The 21355-nt window shown below is 46.2% G+C and overlaps 2 protein-coding genes across 2 annotated transcripts; one reads left to right on the top strand and one right to left on the bottom strand.

The window, feature by feature from the left end:
* The first annotated feature begins 8662 nt into the window (after positions 1 to 8662).
* Positions 8663 to 9655, top strand: LOC120027107 (G-protein coupled receptor 3-like). The gene has a single exon (XM_038971946.1). The coding sequence runs from the start codon at positions 8663 to 8665 to the stop codon at positions 9653 to 9655; it is 993 nt and encodes a 330-aa protein (XP_038827874.1).
* A 2202-nt stretch (positions 9656 to 11857) lies between these two features.
* On the bottom strand, positions 11858 to 21143 carry LOC120026949 (wiskott-Aldrich syndrome protein family member 2-like). The gene is made up of 9 exons (XM_038971732.1): positions 20993 to 21143; positions 19461 to 19634; positions 19186 to 19320; positions 16531 to 16684; positions 14998 to 15115; positions 14470 to 14591; positions 14056 to 14217; positions 13348 to 13835; positions 11858 to 13144 (listed from the first exon to the last, which is right to left on the bottom strand). Exons 2-9 carry the CDS (start codon positions 19591 to 19593, stop codon positions 12987 to 12989), a joined length of 1470 nt encoding a protein of 489 aa, XP_038827660.1. The 5' UTR covers positions 19594 to 19634; positions 20993 to 21143; the 3' UTR covers positions 11858 to 12986.
* Between the last annotated feature and the right edge of the window lie 212 nt (positions 21144 to 21355).

The raw sequence follows: 21355 nt of genomic DNA, 5'->3' as shown, positions 1-21355 counted from the left end.
CTCAAACTCCACCAAAAAATAAGAGATGGGTGTCTAGCTTTAGGGAAGAGTAGATGAGGTCGGAGAAAAGAGTTGCCTGCATTTGGAACAGGGAGAGACACTGGTGTAATTCAAGCCCTATTCTACCTGGTTACCTAGCAACCGCCATCCGCTTTGCCCCCAACTTGAAACACACACCACTGAGACAGTGACACCTGTTTACCTCAGAGCACTGGCACTCTGACACACAAACACACACACACATGCACACACTTAAACATGCATTCAAGCATGCACAAAGGTACACAAACAAACACACATACGCATGCACACACACACAGGCATGTGCACGCACAAACACACACACACACACACACGTTGATTAACATTCCCGACACAGATACTACAGATACTGAACAGACAGACCAGGACACACCTACAGTATGTTTTGTCAAATGCATATTTATTTGTAGATATGTATGTGCTGTAAATTCCTGTCTTTGCATAACTTTTTCTAACTGTATAATGAACATACTGATTGACACATACGCACATAGCAATGAATAACGCTTTACGTCACCGTCACCTCATAAAACCCTCTCTACTACATACACACCCTACACTACCCAGCCTGCTCTCCTCCTCTCTGCTTCTGCTCTACATCATCGCCCTCCTCTCACACAAACCACACATGGATTTGTGCTGCAGCGTCAAAGTGTGTGTGTGTGTGTGTGTGTGTGTGTTCGGGGGAAGGACAGTGTGTGTGTGTATGTGTTGAGAGGAAGGGCAGTGTGTGTGTGTGTGTGTTAGATAACCGAGGAAAATCCGCAGTCACGGCACCACGAGCTTGAGCTTCCCGTTAACAGCTCATAAACGCCACCTGAGGGCAGCCAGCCGGTAATGAATAGATACGTCTCTTCTCTACAGTATCTTACTGGTAAATACAGTATAAAACAACAGTTATCTTCTTCTGTCTACAAGCCCATCAGGTGTAACAGGGGTAGTATAACAGGGGTAGTTCAGTCTTCTTCTGTCTACAAGCCCATCAGGTGTAACAGGGGTAGTGTAACAGGGGTAGTTCAGTCTTCTTCTGTCTACAAGCCCATCAGGTGTAACAGGGGTAGTGTAACAGGGGTAGTTCAGTCTTCTTCTGTCTACAAGCCCATCAGGTGTAACAGGGGTAGTGTAACAGGGGTAGTTCAGTCTTCTTCTGTCTACAAGCCCATCAGGTGTAACAGGGGTAGTGTAACAGGGGTAGTTCAGTCTTCTTCTGTCTACAAGCCCATCAGGTGTAACAGGGGTAGTATAACAGGGGTAGTTCAGTCTTCTTCTGTCTACAAGCCCATCAGGTGTAACAGGGGTAGTGTAACAGGGGTAGTTCAGTCTTCTTCTGTCTACAAGCCCATCAGGTGTAACAGGGGTAGTGTAACAGGGGTAGTTCAGTCTTCTTCTGTCTACAAGCCCATCAGGTGTAACAGGGGTAGTATAACAGGGGTAGTTCAGTCTTCTTCTGTCTACAAGCCCATCAGGTGTAACAGGGGTAGTGTAACAGGGGTAGTTCAGTCTTCTTCTGTCTACAAGCCCATCAGGTGTAACAGGGGTAGTGTAACAGGGGTAGTTCAGTCTTCTTCTGTCTACAAGCCCATCAGGTGTAACAGGGGTAGTGTAACAGGGGTAGTTCAGTCTTCTTCTGTCTAAAAGCCCATCAGGTATAACAGGGGTAGTGTAACAGGGGTAGTGTAACAGGGGTAGTTCAGTCTTCTTCTGTCTACAAGCCCATCAGGTGTAACAGGGGTAGTATAACAGGGGTAGTTCAGTCTTCTTCTGTCTACAAGCCCATCAGGTGTAACAGGGGTAGTGTAACAGGGGTAGTTCAGTCTTCTTCTGTCTAAAAGCCCATCAGGTATAACAGGGGTAGTGTAACAGGGGTAGTGTAACAGGGGTAGTTCAGTCTTCTTCTGTCTACAAGCCCATCAGGTGTAACAGGGGTAGTGTAACAGGGGTAGTTCAGTCTTCTTCTGTCTAAAAGCCCATCAGGTATAACAGGGGTAGTGTAACAGGGGTAGTGTAACAGGGGTGGTTCAGAGAACCACATTCACTGGATGTGTAGGTTAATCTTGCCCGAAACCTGAATACTTGTGTTAGCTCCCCTAGTTGTTGCCTTGGCTTTAGCTCAGCGGGTTAGGTCTACTGTGATTTAACACTTCGTCCAATTATTGTTTTGTCCAAATGAATAAATAAAAACAAAGAGGGAGATGAATGAGGCAGCGTTTCCCAACTTTAACTAATGCTCTCTCTCTCTCCTTCTTCTCCCTCTAACAGTTGTTCCCGGTCATGTGTAAATGACATAATGCTTTGTGAGGTATCGATCTTTTCTCTCCCAAAGAGAACCGGAAGTCAGTTTCCTTATATGGTTCTATGGCAACAACAGGACGAAGGTCCCCCTCTATGCGTAGTGCCGTGGCCTGTGCGTAACCACAGAGATACATTGCAGCAACCACTGCAGCCCACGCAAGCTGTTTTTTATTACCCGGGGAAACAGAGAATCCTCTCTACTAGATACGGTGCCTTCGGAAACTATTCAGACCCCTTTGACTTTTTCCACATTGTGATACATTACAGCCTTATTCTAAAATGGATGAAAAAATAATAATCCTCATCAATCTACACACAATACCCCATAATGACAAAGCAAAAACAGGTTGATAGACATTTTTGCGAAAAAACTGAAATATGACAATTACATGACATCGCTGCCAAAGATGCTTCAACAATAGCACTGAGTAAAGGGTTTGAATACTATTTCAGTTTTTTTAAATTATACATTAGCTAAAATTTGTCATTATGGGGTATTGAGTGTAGATTGATCAGGGGGAAAAAGTAATTTAATCCATTTTAGAATAAGGCTGTAACTTAACAAAATGTGGGAAAAAGTCAAGGGGTCTGAATACTTTCAGAAGGCCCTGTATATCATCCAGGACCGGGTTTCACCGATGTGTCGATCAATAATCTATCATCTGATATCCTACATCCTTAACCGATCAATAATCTATCATCTGATATCCTACATCCTTAACCGATCAATAATCTATCATCTGATATCCTACATCCTTAACCGATCAGCTGATCATGATTCAAAATAGATAATAACCCTATTATTCTAATAATAATAATAAATATTATACATTATACATGACTGATTTTATATCTTTCAAAAACCCTGGACATTGTAGGACTATATAGATAGATATATATATATATATATTGGCTAGCCAACTCACTTTTTTGTAAAATAATAATGCATGATTAATCCAAGACAAATGGTGCTTAGCCAGTGACTCAGCTTGGGACTGAAGGGTCTATGTAGCCAGTGACTCAGCTTGGGACTGAAGGGTCTATGTAGCCAGTGACTCAGCTTGGGACTGAAGGGTCTATGTAGCCAGTGACTCAGCTTGGGACTGAAGGCCTATGTAGCCAGTGACTCAGCTTGGGACTGAAGGCCTATGTAGCCAGTGACTCAGCTTGGGACTGAAGGGTCTATGTAGCCAGTGACTCAGCTTGGGACTGAAGGCCTATGTAGCCAGTGACTCAGCTTGGGACTGAAGGCCTATGTAGCCAGTGACTCCGCTTGGGACTGAAGGGTCTATGTAGCCAGTGACTCAGCTTGGGACTGAAGGGTCTATGTAGCCAGTGACTCACCTACTGAAGGCCTATGTAGCCAGTGACTCCGCTTGGGACTGAAGGCCTATGTAGCCAGTGACTCAGCTTGGGACTGAAGGGTCTATGTATCCAGTGACTCAGCTTGGGACTGAAGGCCTATGTAGCCAGTGACTCAGCTTGGGACTGAAGGGTCTATGTAGCCAGTGACTCAGCTTGGGACTGAAGGGTCTATGTATCCAGTGACTCAGCTTGGGACTGAAGGGTCTATGTAGCCAGTGACTCACCTACTGAAGGCCTATGTAGCCAGTGACTCAGCTTGGGACTGAAGGCCTATGTAGCCAGTGACTCAGCTTGGGACTGAAGGCCTATGTAGCCAGTGACTCAGCTTGGGACTGAAGGGTCTATGTATCCAGTGACTTAGCTTGGGACTGAAGGGTCTATGTAGCCAGTGACTCAGCTTGGGACTGAAGGCCTATGTAGCCAGTGACTCAGCTTGGGACTGAAGGCCTATGTAGCCAGTGACTCAGCTTGGGACTGAAGGGTCTATGTAGCCAGTGACTCAGCTTGGGACTGAAGGGTCTATGTAGCCAGTGACTCAGCTTGGGACTGAAGGGTCTATGTAGCCAGTGACTCAGCTTGGGACTGAAGGCCTATGTAGCCAGTGACTCAGCTTGGGACTGAAGGCCTATGTAGCCAGTGACTCAGCTTGGGACTGAAGGGTCTATGTAGCCAGTGACTCAGCTTGGGACTGAAGGCCTATGTAGCCAGTGACTCAGCTTGGGACTGAAGGCCTATGTAGCCAGTGACTCCGCTTGGGACTGAAGGGTCTATGTAGCCAGTGACTCAGCTTGGGACTGAAGGGTCTATGTAGCCAGTGACTCACCTACTGAAGGCCTATGTAGCCAGTGACTCCGCTTGGGACTGAAGGCCTATGTAGCCAGTGACTCAGCTTGGGACTGAAGGGTCTATGTAGCCAGTGACTCAGCTTGGGACTGAAGGGTCTATGTATCCAGTGACTCAGCTTGGGACTGAAGGGTCTATGTAGCCAGTGACTCACCTACTGAAGGCCTATGTAGCCAGTGACTCAGCTTGGGACTGAAGGCCTATGTAGCCAGTGACTCAGCTTGGGACTGAAGGCCTATGTAGCCAGTGACTCAGCTTGGGACTGAAGGGTCTATGTATCCAGTGACTTAGCTTGGGACTGAAGGGTCTATGTAGCCAGTGACTCAGCTTGGGACTGAAGGGTCTATGTAGCCAGTGACTCAGCTTGGGACTGAAGGCCTATGTAGCCAGTGACTCAGCTTGGGACTGAAGGGTCTATGTAGCCAGTGACTCAGCTTGGGACTGAAGGGTCTATGTAGCCAGTGACTCAGCTTGGGACTGAAGGGTCTATGTAGCCAGTGACTCAGCTTGGGACTGAAGGTCTATGTAGCCAGTGACTCAGCTTGGGACTGAAGGGTCTATGTAGCCAGTGACTCACCTACTGAAGGCCTATGTAGCCAGTGACTCAGCTTGGGACTGAAGGCCTATGTAGCCAGTGACTCAGCTTGGGACTGAAGGGTCTATGTAGCCAGTGACTCACCTACTGAAGGGTCTATGTATCCAGTGACTCAGCTTGGGACTGAAGGGTCTATGTAGCCAGTGACTCAGCTTGGGACTGAAGGGTCTATGTAGCCAGTGACTCAGCTTGGGACTGAAGGGTCTATGTATCCAGTGACTCAGCTTGGGACTGAAGGGTCTATGTAGCCAGTGACTCACCTACTGAAGGCCTATGTAGCCAGTGACTCAGCTTGGGACTGAAGGGTCTATGTAGCCAGTGACTCAGCTTGGGACTGAAGGCCTATGTAGCCAGTGACTCAGCTTGGGACTGAAGGGTCTATGTAGCCAGTGACTCAGCTTGGGACTGAAGGGTCTATGTAGCCAGTGACTCAGCTTGGGACTGAAGGGTCTATGTAGCCAGTGACTCAGCTTGGGACTGAAGGCCTATGTAGCCAGTGACTCAGCTTGGGACTGAAGGGTCTATGTAGCCAGTGACTTAGCTTGGGACTGAAGGGTCTATGTAGCCAGTGACTCAGCTTGGGACTGAAGGGTCTATGTATCCAGTGACTCAGCTTGGGACTGAAGGGTCTATGTATCCAGTGACTCAGCTTGGGACTGAAGGGTCTATGTAGCCAGTGACTCACCTACTGAAGGCCTATGTAGCCAGTGACTCAGCTTGGGACTGAAGGCCTATGTAGCCAGTGACTCAGCTTGGGACTGAAGGGTCTATGTAGCCAGTGACTCAGCTTGGGACTGAAGGGTCTATGTAGCCAGTGACTCAGCTTGGGACTGAAGGGTCTATGTAGCCAGTGACTCACCTACTGAAGGCCTATGTAGCCAGTGACTCAGCTTGGGACTGAAGGCCTATGTAGCCAGTGACTCAGCTTGGGACTGAAGGGTCTATGTATCCAGTGACTCAGCTTGGGACTGAAGGGTCTATGTATCCAGTGACTCAGCTTGGGACTGAAGGCCTATGTATCCTATTCATGCACCTTTTGCTTATTGAATGACATAAACACTTCAACTGTCCCCCTTTTCCAATTCTTATTGTATTATTTAATACCCACATAAAAGCAATCAAACCAATTGATTAAAGCAATTTCTAGCACATAGCTGCGTTTCAGCACCTTGGACAGCTCCTCAAGTCGTCAGCCCTCTCTCCAAACCTAATGAATTCGCATTGATCAGAATCTTTACTGTGGCGTGTGTGTGTGTGTATGTGTCGGAAGGAGTGTTCCGGGGATTATTTACGGGAAAGGTGCACACGAGGCAAGCCGCAGTGGGAGGGGCAGGAAGCTGTCGCATTTTTCTGAATGAAATTCCTCTACAGGAGTCCCCCATCACACCCCCGTCTCCCCTAGCACCTCATTGGCTGAAGTCACTGACGTCAGTCAGACCTTCCCTAGTGAAGAACCCTGCGCGCATTAGATCCATCCAGTCATTCTGGTGTTCGCACCAACCCGGAGAAACTGAGACTATGTTATTACTCTGATGGGGACAGTCAGACAAGCCTTTTCTGAGATATAACCGACCATCGATATACCGATACACCGAGACACAAGGACAGCATCACGGCATCACTGTCTCCTGAATGCTCTGTGAACAGAGCTGATTTTGGAAGAATTGTGATCAAGGTATTTTTTATTAATAGAAGGTAAGATATTTTTCAGTGTCTTGTCTGTCTATCTGTCTGTATGTGGTATGTAGTGTGTAGATTTTGTAAACGTCAAATGATTTATCAGAGCCAGAGCATATTGACATGGTGTTCCAAGATGCTGGAAATCTGTTACAAAACACTCCCCACTGCACTATAGGAGAAGAGTGGAGAGGAGACAGGAGAAGGGCTGCAGTCTTCTCCCCCTTCTCCCTGGAGTGTGCACTCCTTCACTCGCCCTCATGGATTTAAAGCATTGGATTGGACGTAGGCTAGACGTAGGCTAGACAGGGATTTTTCACCATATGTCTTCCATTGCTTTCTATACCTTGTAAATCAATGAGGGGGGGGGGGGGGGGTGAACATTTCAGAGAGAAGAGGAGAGATCAGGCAAAGGAATGGAATGGTCCCATAGCAATGGAATGGAATGGTTCCATAGAAATGGAATGGAATGGTCCCATAGAAATGGAATGGAATGGTCCCATAGAAATGGAATGGAATGGTTCCATAGCAATGGAATGGAATGGTCCCATAGAAATGGAATGGAATGGTTCCATAGAAATGGAATGGAATGGTCCCATAGAAATGGAATGGAATGGTCCCATAGAAATGGAATGGAATGGTTCCATAGCAATGGAATGGAATGGTTCCATAGAAATGGAATGGAATGGTCCCATAGCAATGGAATGGAATGGTTCCAGAGCAATGGAATGGAATGGTTCCATAGAAATGGAATGGAATGGTCCCATAGAAATGGAATGGAATGGTCCCATAGAAATGGAATGGAATGGTTCCATAGCAATGGAATGGAATGGTTCCATAGAAATGGAATGGAATGGTCCCATAGCAATGGAATGGAATGGTCCCATAGCAATGGAATGGAATGGTCCCATAGCAATGGAATGGAATGGTTCCAGAGCAATGTGAGGAGCACGCTGAGTCTCTCCTTTGAGAGAGCAGTTTGAGTTGGACCAGTAGTTCAAGTGCCCTTCCTCCTGTGTCATAAAGGCCCGGACCTCTTGACAGATGGCCGAAGTGGCCAAAGACCCAGGAGAGGAAGCCACTGTAGACTATTGAGATGCAGCCCCAGTGCAGGGTGGCTGTCTGCTGTGGTTATCAACTACTCACATGCAGGAAAGACAGAAGGAGAGGAAGAGCTGCTACTATTAGTACAGTGACAATGTGTATTAACATTTCTGTATTCTCTCTCTCTCTCTCTCTCTCTCTCTCTCTCTCTCTCTCTCTCTCTCTCTCTCTCTCTCTCTCTCTCTGTCTCTCTCTCTCTCTGTCTCTCTCTCTCTCTATCTGTCTCTCTCTCTGTCTCTCTCTCTGTCTCTCTCTCTGTCTCTCTCTCTCTCTGTCTGTCTCTCTCTCTGTCTCTCTCTCTGTCTCTCTCTCTCTCTGTCTGTCTCTCTCTCTGTCTCTCTCTCTGTCTCTCTCTCTCTCTCTCTCTCTCTCTCTCTCTCTCTCTCTCTCAATTCAATTCAATTTCAATTCAAGGGGCTTTATTGGCATGGGAAACATGTGTTAACATTGCCAAAGCAAGTGAGGTAGATATTATACAAAAGTGAAATAAACAATACAAATTAACAGTAAACATTACACATACAGAAGTTTCAAAACAATAAAGACATTACAAATGTTATATTATATATATACAGTGTTGTAACAATGTACAAATGGTTAAAGCACACAAGTTAAAATAAATAAGCATAAATATGGGTTGTATTTACAATGGTGTTTGTTCTCTCTCTCTCTCTCTCTCTCTCTCTCTCTCTCTCTCTCTCTCTCTCTCTCTCTCTCTCTCAGGTGTGGTGTGTTTAACCCATAATGACCCAAAATGACTCTGACGTGTGGTTCGAGGAGTCTTCAGGTTCAGGGATGTCTTCACATCTTTCCCTGCTGGACCAATCAGATCCCACGGCCATGCCTGAGGCCTCTCCTCTCAACCTATGGGGGGTGGCACTGTGCGTATCGGGAACTCTCATCGTGTCCGAAAACGCCATCGTAGTGGCTGCCATCTTGGCCACGCCTTCTCTCCGCGCTCCTGTCTTCCTACTCCTCGCCAGTCTGGCATTAGCCGACCTGCTGGCGGGCGTGGCCTTGATCCTCCACTTCCTCTTCCTGTTTTGTGTGGAGCCCACTGATTGGTCGGAGCTGATGACGTCAGGGTTGCTGGCGACATCCCTGACGGCCTCCCTCCTCAGCCTGATGGGCGTGGCCCTGGATCGTTACCTGTCTCTAAGCCAAGCCCTCACCTACGGCTCCCGCCACTCGCGCCGCTGTGCTGCTGGTCTTTTGGCACTCGTCTGGCTGGGGTCGTGTCTGATCGGCTCGGGGCCGGTGCTGGGGTGGCACTGCCTCAATGACATCACAACCTGTTCCGTTGCGCGACCCCTGACCCGGACATACCTGTCGTTGCTCTGCGGCGGCTTCCTTCTGGTCGTCATGGTCACGCTGCAGCTGTACACCGGGATCTGCCGTGTCGCAAGGAGGCACGCCCACGCCATCGCCACGCAGAGGCACTTCCTGCCTGACGACCAATCGTATGCCAGCAAGCACGGGGGCCGGGGTAAGGGACTCTCTCGGCTGTTGTTAGTCCTCGGAGTGTTCGTCAGCTGCTGGACGCCCTTCGCCCTCTACGGTTTGCTGGGTGACGCATCTAGCTCGCCCCTGTATACCTACGCTACGCTAGTGCCGGCGGCGGGGAACTCTCTGCTCAACCCTCTACTGTATAGCCTGAGGAACAGAGACATACGACTGGTGCTGCTGCACGCCTGCTGTCCTCACAGACACAACACACACAGGCCCGTTGATGTGTAGGAGGGAGACACACACACGCACACACACACACACACACACACACACACACACACACACACACACACACACACACACACACACACACACACACACACACACACACACACACACACACACACACACACACACACACACACACACACACACACACACAGCTACATAGACTGCCCCATATACGTGAAAAACCAATAGAGAACATCATCATCACTTGCACTTCAGATAAGAAGCAATGGGAATGTACTGTTCCAGAAGACAAGCCATTTTGGAATCAGCTGGAATAAAATCTGACGTACTGTATCATCTTAACATGTGCCTCATCCTCACCTAACATGTGTAGACCATCCAGTCTGATGCAATCACAGAGGTCCAACGTAATTCATCTGGATCCAACATACATGCTTTAGGAGCACGGGAAAGTGGGTCTATACAATGATACTATTATAAGATATTATATTTTAAGCCTTTGGATGGTTTGGTGGGACTATATACGATGCTGCTGTCGGTGAACTCCAGAGCACTTAGAAAGGGCACTGTCAAAGGCACTGTGACTATCTCTGAAAAAGGTTTCAGTTTGCACAATGTTGTTTTTTATAAAACGTACAAATGTTGTCTTTTTCTACTTCAGAATAAAAGTGAATTTATTTTGTATGCAAAAAATGGAGTAGGGTCTCGCTCATTCTACTCGCGCAAATGCGTGCATACACACATACACACACACACACACACATACACACACACACGCATACACACACACACACATACACACACACACACACACACACACACGCATACACACACACACACACACACACACATACACACATACACACACACACACACACACACAGACAAACACACACACACACACTGACTCAACTGACTTAAAGCTCCAACACAGCCATTTTTATCTCAATATCAAAACATTTCTGGGTAACAATTAAGTACATTCATCAGCAACGAGTGAGTTTCAAGTTTGGGGAAGCTAATTTTCAACATAAAAATGTCCTTTTATAATAAAGTATTCCATGCATCATTGTATTTGTGTAATATAACCAGCCATGTTTAATGTGATGAGTAGATTGGATAGTCATAATTTAAGCTAATGTAACTGTTTGCAAAATAAGACTGTTCATTGCATGGCTCAACGTATGTAGTGTAGAAGCCTGGGCTTTAGGCTATATCAGGTACGATTCCTCTTTATTTTATTCATATATTTCATGCTCTTGAGTGGCGTAGCGGTCTAAGGCTCCGCATCTCAGTGCAAGAGGTGTCACTACAGTCCTTGGTTCAAATCCAGGCTGTATCACATGTGGCCGTGATTGGGAGTGCCAGCGTCGTCTGGGTTAGGCTGGTATAGGCTGTTGTTGTAAATAAGAATTTATTCTTAACTGACTAGATAAATAAAATATGCAGTTCTACACTATAAATGACTGGAGATGTTAGCAGATTCATTTTTAACACGACAAATGACAGGGTAGCAGCGTACTCTGTTGACAATAAAAATCAATTAATAAATTAATCAATAAATGAATCAATAAAAACAACTTTGACCAGACACAATTAGAATCTAAACTTGAGGAAATGATTGTCCAAAAACAAATGGCTGTAGGTTCCCATCCAATTGGAAATGACACCAAAGATGTCATCAAGGCAAAGGGTGGCTACTTTGAAGAATCTCAAATATAAAATATATTTTGATTTGTTGAACATTTTTGGAGTTTCTACATGATTCCATATGTGTTTTTTCATAGTTTACGTCTTCGTTATTATTTCTGCAATGTAGAAAATAGTTTAAAAAATTAAGAAAAACCCTGGAATTCATAGGTGTGTGCAAACTTTTGACTGGTACTGTATTTTAAACAGGAAAACCTAAATGTTCTGCACTGGGCCTTGAAGCACTTGGCTCCTAGAAGGGGCACAGCCCATTGAAGAATGTCCTCCATCGCACTCAGTTCGTGCCAAGTTTCCAGGTCTGTTATTTCTGCCTGGACTCCTCTACTCCCAAGTGTTTCTGGGTCTCTCCGTTTCTTTCCACTGGGGGTTCCATTTCAGGGACTGGCAAGGGATGTTGATGGACAATTCTGAAGGGTGTGTCCAATCCAACTCCACGTTCTTCTATAGGAGGATCTTGAACATCTGGACTTAGAAAAGAAAAACACGTGGACAAAAACCTGGACAGGAACTCATTGACACACAAAACACTGTAGTTCATTGTATCTTTATTATTGTAATAATCCTCACTGATAAAGTTGAGACAGACAGGACAAGCAGAAACAGGTGGTTGGATAATAACACATTCAGGTCTGATTGTGGCTTTACACTTTTGGCTTTAAAACAAACAGAAGGCACTTAAACAGAAGGACGATCCAAGTTGTCTCAGACACAGATCTAAGATCAGTGACGCGTCATCCAATCCTGTGGCGATGGGAACCAAACCTGACCCTAGATCAGCGTCCGAGGGTAACTTCATCCTCCTCGCACATAAACATGAAAAGCAAAGGCACTTAAGGAGGGGCGGGACTAGGGCAAGAGAGGGATCACTTATTGGGCAGAGCATGTTTTGACTGACTGGGGACATGGTTTTATTGAGCCAGAACTGAATCAGAACATTTCAGAACGTTTAGACATTTTTGTTCAGCTGAACGTCCCCCTATTTATATATAAATACATTATATTTCTACCCCCCCACCTGTTAATGAGTCCCTCCGTCACCTAGGTAACCATTCCCATGCCAACAGAGCAAAAGACAGGGGGAAAAAAACAAAAACTGCATTAAAAAAAACTTCCGGTGTGTCTTATTTAGCACATCTTATAACTATCATAAAGTAAAATATTATTCTTAATACATAACACAGTTCATCAGTTATACCATTATGGGACTGTGTCTGTGTCTGTGTGTAAGGATCAATATCTATACGGTATACTATGCTATCTGAGTATAATTCTCATTACCACACACACCTTCGGCCATGTGCCCTTTAGAAATAATTGGGTTTTTGATATTTGGACCGTTCTCCATACTGAAGTCATCGGCTCTCAGTTAAGTTCTACATAAAACACACAGGGAATGTGACTGGCACACAGGGAATGTGACTGGCACACAGGGAATGTGACTGGCACACAGGGAATGTGACTGGCACACAGGGAATGTGACTGGCACACAGGGAATGTGACTGGCTTAGACAGGAGTGTGGAAGAGGACACACTTCTCTTTGGCCCTCTACTCCTCAGATCATTGGTTATAAAGAAATAATGACAAAAGGACATGATGCATTCTCTCTGAGGAGGACCGAGGAAGACCATGATGGTGGTGGTGGTGGTAAAGGAGGCCTCACTCAGACCAATCGTCATCGTCCAACTCCGAGGAGTCGTCTTCGCTGTCGCTGCACTCCACAGCAATACGGCGAGACAAGATGGCCGCTACGTCGTTGCCATAGTTATCCTTCTTCTCCTGTTCTTTCTGTTCCTCCACTTTACGAAGGTTAAAACCTGCAAGAGAGAGCAGGGGGGTGGTGGTGGGGGCGTTTAGGATGTGTTTATGTGTACTAGTATCTATCTATGTATGTGTGTGGTGTGTGTGGTGTGTGTGTGTGTGTGGGGTGTGTGTGTGGGTGTGGTGTGGTGTGGTGTGGTGTGTGGTGTGTGGGTGTGTGTGGTGTGTGTGCGTGGTGTGTGGTGTGTGTGTGTCGTACCTTGCCGGATAGCTGACAGCAAGTCATTGTGAGCGTCAGCGGGGGCTTCTGGCTGAACCTGGGTGGGTTTGAGAGGAGGGGGAGCCCCAATGGAGAAGGAGGGAGGAAGTAGGCCAGAAGAGGGGGGAGGAGGGCCTGGGGGAGGTGGGGGAGGAGGAGGAGGAGGTGCGCCACCACCCTGGGGGAGAGAGGGGGGAGGAGGCGGAGAGATGGTGGTCTGGGAGAGAGGGGAAGGTGGGGCAGGAGGGGAGGGATAGGCAGAGGAGAAGAGAGGAGGGGGAGCAGGGGGGGAGGAGTCAAATCCAGAGGGGGGAGGGGGAGGGATTCCCAAGCCAGAGGGGGGAGGGGGAGGTGGGGCAGGGGGAGGGGCCAGGTTGGGCCGGGAGCCACTGGAAGCAGAAGAGGTCATGGGAGGGGCTGGAGGAGGGTGTGTGGGGCTCAGAACGCTGGTGCGCTTCTGGGTTGGTGCTCCGTACTGTCCGTCATACCTGCCAATGAGAGCGCACGGGATGGATTAGGAACAGGGCGGATTCTCCAAAATGCTCTGCATCCAAACAACTTGGTCCAAACAATTCTGACCACTGGAGATGAAGGGTGTTGACTGGCGAGTAGACGCTAATGCTAAATTAGCATAAAATCTGTGTTAAAAATGACAGTATTTGGTAAATGATGAGGTGCAAACACTGTTCCCCTCCATCCTGTACTTACGTCATGTCTGGGGGTGGAGGGGGCAGGAAGTCATCGGGAGCGGGGGGAGGGAGGGGGGAGCCGGGATCGAAGGCGTACGACCCTGTACTCGGGTCTAAACCATCAGGGGAATAACAGCCTTCTCCTGAACCAATACTGCCATTCAGACCCTCAAGAGATTCTCTACACACACCAAGATACATGGGTACACAGACAAAAAAAAAAGTATTTTGATCAATGACAAGACACCACAATTAAACCATTCTATAGGACAACCCTCTCCCCTACAGACTCAAAACCTCCCTCCTTCATATTCTCTCTCTCTCTCTCCTTCTCCACTTCATATAGCCTCTCTCCCTGTTCTCATTCTCTCCCCCTGTTCTCATTCTCTCTCCATCGCTCTCTCTTTTTTCTCATTCTCTCTTCATCTCTCACCCCATGTCGTTCTTGGGTACCACAAACTCTTCCCCCATCTTGCGTCGTTCCCACTCATCCTTTCTGGTCTTGATCTTTCTGGGATTCAGAGTCCGCATATTTTGATTGTCCTTCTTCTCCTTCTACTCAGACAGATAGAGAAAGAGAGGGGGGTGAGAAAGAGAGAGAGGTGGGGAGAAAGAGAGACAGGGAGGGAGAAAGAGAGAGACAGAGAGAGAGAGAGGGGGGGGGGGGGGAGAGTAAAAAATAAACAGAAAAGAGTGTTTAACAAAGCTATAAGTGCATTTAAATACTGTGTTTAAGAAGAGGACGTACATTTCCCAACAGTCCAAAAACAAACTACTGTCGAATTGAAGTGTGTGTGTGTGTGTGTGTGTGTGTGTGTTGACGGGTTAGGTTTATGTGTGTGTGTATGTGTATGTGTATGTGTATGTGTATGTGTGTGTGTGTGTGTGTTGACGGGTTAGGTTTATGTGTGTATGTGTATGTGTATGTGTATGTGTGTGTGTGTGTGTGTGTGTGTGTTACCCTGTGTTTGCGTCTCTCCTTCATGATGTCCTTGGTGTCCTGCAGCATCTTCTCTTTCCACAGGTCAAAGAAGTAAGACGGGTCCGTGTAGAACTTCAGAGCATCCTTCCCATCGTCCCTAATCATGACAACAGACAATATCAGTGTGTGTGTGTGTGTGTGTGTGTGTGTGTGTGTGTGTGTGTGTGTGTGTGTGTGCAGGGTTGCTTAGCCCCCCCCCCAAAAAAAAGAAAGTGTAAGAATAGTAGAATAGACAAGGTGAAAGTTCGTCACTGTATTAGCCGTGTCAGCTAAACATTTTAGAATGTTAGTCTAGCCAGCCACAGTTCCTTCAGAAAGTACACTACATAAACAAAAGTATGTGGACACCCCTTCAAAATTAGTGGATTTGGCTATTTCAGCCATACCGTTGCTGACCGGTGTATAACAATCGAGCACACAGCCATGCAATCTCCATAGACAAAACAATGGCAGTAGAATGGCCTTACTGAAGAGCTCAGTGACTTTCAACGTGCCACCGTCATAGGATGCCACCTTTCCAACAAGTCAGTTTGTCAAATTTTTGCCCTGTTAGAGCTGCCCTGGTCAACTGTAAGTGCTGTTATTGTAAAGTGGAAACGTCTAGGAGCAACAACGGCTTAGCAGTGAAGTGGTAGGCCACACAAACTCACACAACGGGACCGCCGAGTGCTGAAGAGCATTAAAATGTTGTACTCAGTGCCTCTGGAAGCAATGTCAGCACCAAGCATTGTTCGTTGGGAGCTTCGTGAAATGGTTTTCCATGGTCGAGCAGCCTAAGATCAATGCCAACCTTGGCTGGAGTGATGTAAAGCTCACCCCCACTGGACTCTGGAGCAGTGGAAACGCGTTCTCTGGAGTGATGAATGACACTTCACCATCTGGCAGTCCGGCAGTCGAATCTGGGTTTGGCGGATCCCAGCAGAACACTACCTGCCCCAATGCATAGTGCCAACTGTAAAGTTTGGTGGAGGAGGAATAATGGTCTGGGGCTGTTTTTCATGGTTCGGGCCCCTTAGTTCCAGTGAAGGGAAATCTTAATGCTACAGCATACAATGACATTCTAGACGATTCTATGCTTCCAACTTTGTGGCAACAGTTTGGGGAAGTCCCTTTCCTGTTTCAGCATGACAATACCCCTGTTCACAAAGTGAGGTCCATACAGAAATGGTTTGTCGAGATCGGTGTGGAATAACTTGACTGGCCTGCACAGAGCCCTGACCTCAACCCCATCGAAGACCTTTGGGATGAATTGGACTCCGACTGCGAGTCAGACCTAATCACCCAACATTAGTGCCCGACCTCACTAATGGTTTTGTGTCCCCGCAGCAATGTCCCGACATCTAGTGGAATGCCTTCCCAGAAGAGTGGATGTTCGACGAGCAGGTGTCCACATACTTTTGGCCATGTAGTGAGATATATATAAAATGAACGGAAAAAGTTAACGTGTTTGATACCATTCCATTCACGCCATTATTATGAGCCGTCCTCCCCTTAGTTGAGGTGTGTGTGTACCTGTACTGGCTGAGGTTGTTGAGTGGTGGAGGAGGATTACAGGTCAGATAAGTCTCCTGTACAGGCAGTGGTAAAGAGGGTCTACAGAATAACTGCTGGTCCTGAGTCAGATTACTATGAAACGCTTTCTTCTGGGTGATGGCCTGCAGAGAGACTGGGAGAGATTGATTGAGGGAGGTTGGAGATAGAGAAGAGAGAAGGAGACAGAGAGAGAGAGTTAGGATTAGTATTTGAGACAGAAGCAAACAGTATCTGTTGCATAACATCTACTGAATTCTGACTTGAAAACTAAAACACAGGGCACTGTTTTTATCTAACATACAGCGGGTTTACTGGACATAGGTCGTACCAGTTAGGAATTTAAAAATCACGTTCAATTAAGATTCCCCATTGAAATAGTTTTTTAGTGGAATATGTTTGAACTGTGTCCGGGAAACGCCCCCGTGGTGTATAATGAGGGATGTGCATATTTCCCTTTCAAGACGATTGGATACATATCTAGATACATGGGCTCCGATACAGGAACGATACGTTTTAGTTTGAAACGATTCGGTTTGATTAGAGGAACGAATCGATGCGATTCAGGTTCAATGCGATAGTATTCGATACACTAACATTTGTTGCAAAATCACATTTATATTTCCATTCTAAATTAAAATCTGCTGCTGATGGAGCTCATGATCTGGGCCTCTCCGAGCTGGGCCTCTCCGAGCTGGGCCTCTCCGAGCTGGGCCTCTCCGAGCTGGGCCTCTCCGAGCTGGGCCTCTCCGAGCTGGGCCTCTCCGAGCTGGGGTGTGTGTGTGGTGTATGTCTATAGTGTATGTGGGCACCAGACTGTTTCTCTTCTCCTCCCATAGGATACCTGATGGCTAACAATAACATATCCTGACATAGTGTAAACAATATACATTACCCTCTCTCCCTCAGTGAAATTAATAAGTATATTTCATAAATAAGAAATCAGAACCCATCAATATGTCTATAGTGTATGTGGGTACCTGAGCTGAGCCATATGGGAAACTGGGCATCCACCACCCCACTATCAGTTAGGGGGAGCAATGTTTGCTTTTATTCCCCCCCAACACACTTTTGATCACAAACGACCAATTAATTAGCCTTTAAAAAAAAATGTAAGTGTTAAGAGCAAGTAATGTATAAATATGCATTTTAACAAAATGTGCTATGACATAGCCAATGAATATCAAGCTTAACTTTGGATTTCACCCCTGTCTCATAATCAAATGGTTTAGGCCGTTTGGAAGTCGAAGGACTAGGAGTGAGCTTCTCTTCCTCTCCTGCTTCGGCCATAGCAAAAGTGATTATGAAATTATCGACTTTATCCTCTATATCTAAAAATGACCATATACACTGATTGTTTAAAGCAAAACTAATGCTGATGGTGTACCTGAATAGGTTAGGCTACTTTTATTCAGGTAAAACACCATTTCCAACAGCGCAATGAAAAAAAAAAAAAAAAATAGTATTTAGGTATTTAAAATAAAATAACACATTACATTCGTTGTCACTCAAAGCTTAATACTGCGCAAGCCATTTTACACTCAGATGAGCCAGATCAGGGGTAGGCCTAACACTTATTGGTCTAATCAAATCGTATTTGTCACATACAACCGGTGTAGACTTTACAGTGAAATGCTATGTTACAAGGCCTTAACCACCAAATCAGTTAAAAAAAATGTAAATACCAACTAACATTGCCTGGGGTTGTTCAGCATGCAAAAGGACTTGTCGTCCAACGACTATCAACTTAATTACATGCCTGGGGTTGTTCAGCATGCAAAAGGACTTGTCGTCCAACGACTATCAACTTCATTACATGCCTGGGGTTGTTCAGCATGCAAAAGGACTTGTAGTCCAACGACTATCAACTTAATTACATGCTTAGTTTGACACTAAAGGAGAGGACGCAATTGTCACAAAAGACGAGGTATTTTCAGAATGTAGAAAGGAAGTAATTGGAGCGAAACGTTTAAGTGAACCGGAGATTCGTAATGTTTGAATCGAATTTCTGACCGATGCATGCTACATTTGGATCGGTTTGGGGTCTTGCGGATGTAACAGTATAACTTTACGTCCATCCCCTCGCCCCGACCCGGGCATGAACCAGGGACCCTCTGCACACATCAACAACAGTCACCCACGAAGCATCGTTACCCATCACTCCACAAAAGCCGCGGCCCTTGCAGAGCAAGGGGAACCACTACTTCAAGGTCTCAAAGCGAGTGACGTAACCGATTGAAACGCTATTAGCGCGCACCACCGCTAACTAGCTAGCCATTTCACATCCGTTACACGGACAGATGGACTCATACAGTATATTAAACATTTGAACCAGGGACCGATGTACTCATATCTTAATCATTTGAATCGGGGACCGATGCACTCATATCTTAAATCATTTGAACCCGGGGACCGATGAACTCACATCTTAAATCATTTGAACCCGGGGACCGATGAACTCATATCTTAAATCATTTGAACCGGGGACCGATGAACTCATATCTTAAATAATTTGAACCGGGGACCGATGAACTCATATCTTAAATAATTTGAACCGGGGACCGATGAACTCATATCTTAAATCATTTAAACCGAGGACTGATCGTTACATCCCTGTGCATAATGTCAGTCTCTTACCCTCCTCCTCTTTAGGGTCGAGCTGGGTGACTTTCACCTGTAGACGGTCCACTCTCTCACCCAGTGAGTTCACCCTGATAGCAAACGCCCCCGCTTGCACAAACAGCTCTCCAAACACATCCTCTGCATACTTACCTACACAAACAAATGTATATTTATTGCCTACATACACACATGATTACATAACAAGACACACACCATCATACTACAATATACATACATTTCATTAAGCACTTCCCTAGGTATAAACTCACATCACACAAACAGAGACTTACTGAGGCTGCCTAGCTGGCGTATGATGTTGGCGAGGCTGATGTTGGTGACACATTCCAGCTCGCTGCGGATGGTGCTGGGGAGCACCTGGCGGCACACATGGCGAGGCTCGATGTTCCTCGTCACCAACGGCATTTTGTGACGGGAGGGGGGGGGGGGGGGGCGGTGGGCTTCCCCTGGAGGAGGAGCGAGGGGGGTGGGAGCATGTGAGAAAGAGAGACGGCTAGCACTGGTCAGATAGAGAAGACTTTACTGGTCTGATAGAAATGTGTTTTCTAGATCAGACATCCCACAGTGGGATGTGTCTTTGTGATGTAGATTAGAGACGCTCCATTTCTAGACAGTATTTCTATCCACCGTTTAAAAAAAAAAATTCCTTCCGTTCAATAAAGCACCATGTGACTGACTAGCAGACATATGACTAAAGCAGAACCAAAACCACAGCCTAGTTCTATTCTGGTCCTTCCCCTCTTCCCTTAACCCCATTTCAATGTGCATACATCTGAGAGGAGTGCAAACAATATGGTGGTGGAGGATCAACACACACACGCACGCACGCACGCACACACACACACACACACACACACACACACACACACACACACACACACACACACACACACACACACACACACACACACACACACACACACACACACACACACACACACACACACACACACACACACACACACACACACACACACACACACACACACACACACACTTATAGATGATAGGGAATGAATGAAACTCGACTCAATCAACTCCAGCACCATAATACTATAATGTACCCAGCAGCCACACGGGGTCGCTCTAGTCAACACCAACTCCCATTAGAACAACCACAGCCTAAGTGAATTCTCCTCGGCTTTTCCAGTAAACACTAATGTGCATTTGCTGTCTCCGCACTCTATAAACTATAAAGCACTTTTATTGAGTTAAAACAATTAGCCAACTGTCTAGCAGGGTACAGTAGCTACTAATGGTCGGTGCATTTCACTTGACAGGCAAGCTCATTGATCCCATTTGATGAATATTTACAGGTTGATTACAAGCGTTGGGTATGACGTAAACAGACCAAAAAAACTTCCTGACTAAAACAGGATGTTATGAAGCCAGATGTCCCATCGCCCAAACTATGTAACACCTATTTCTATATACAATACAGTTGAGTGCATCAGTGTAGCGACACCCTACAATGGAGTGCGCCAGTGTGTCATGACTTTTACACTGACACAAAAGCAAGACAGCCTATCCCAACTCTGTACCTGACAAAAAATGTATTTCTCGACATAAAAACTCATCTAAAAAGGAGACCTGTTTTGAGTCCTAAGCATAGAAACACACCCAGAAACTGCATTACAATAGTCACGGCGAGGGAAGTTGACATGAAACTTGGGCTCTCGGCCTTGTCAGTTTAGCAGGAAGTAAAGTTGAAAGCGCCCCTCATTATGTCCGAAAATCGTCGGAGAAAACAATACTTCTATATTAACTTCATAAAAAAAGCGATAAATAAACACTGATCGCTTACCGTCAAGCGGCCAATTGTAGAATCAGTCAAATTAGTCTTGTTTCTACTTTTCGGAGTCTTTCGGCAGCAACAAAAATTAAAGATGTACTGTAAACGGAGGGACTAGGAGGATCACAAAGAGAAGTCCCAAATTTGTGAACTTCTGATTGGACAAGGCTTCGACATTCCAGGCGCCGATTGGTTCCTCTCAATCTCAATCTGTGTCAGCAGCGAGGACATGGCAATTTGGAAGTACTATACGTAACTCCACCAGTCTAGTCGTAAACATATGTCCGCAGTTTGCGTAGCAAGGGCGGAGATACTTAACGCACATTCCAGAGTATGCTCAGCGGGTTAGAACCAGGGGAGAATGACTGCCCCCTT

This window comes from Salvelinus namaycush, chromosome 32, assembly GCF_016432855.1.
Source record: "Salvelinus namaycush isolate Seneca chromosome 32, SaNama_1.0, whole genome shotgun sequence".
NCBI classification, from domain to species: domain Eukaryota; kingdom Metazoa; phylum Chordata; class Actinopteri; order Salmoniformes; family Salmonidae; genus Salvelinus; species Salvelinus namaycush.
The sequence above is the reverse complement of the archived record's forward strand: the minus strand, read 5'-3'. Positions and strand labels throughout refer to the sequence as shown.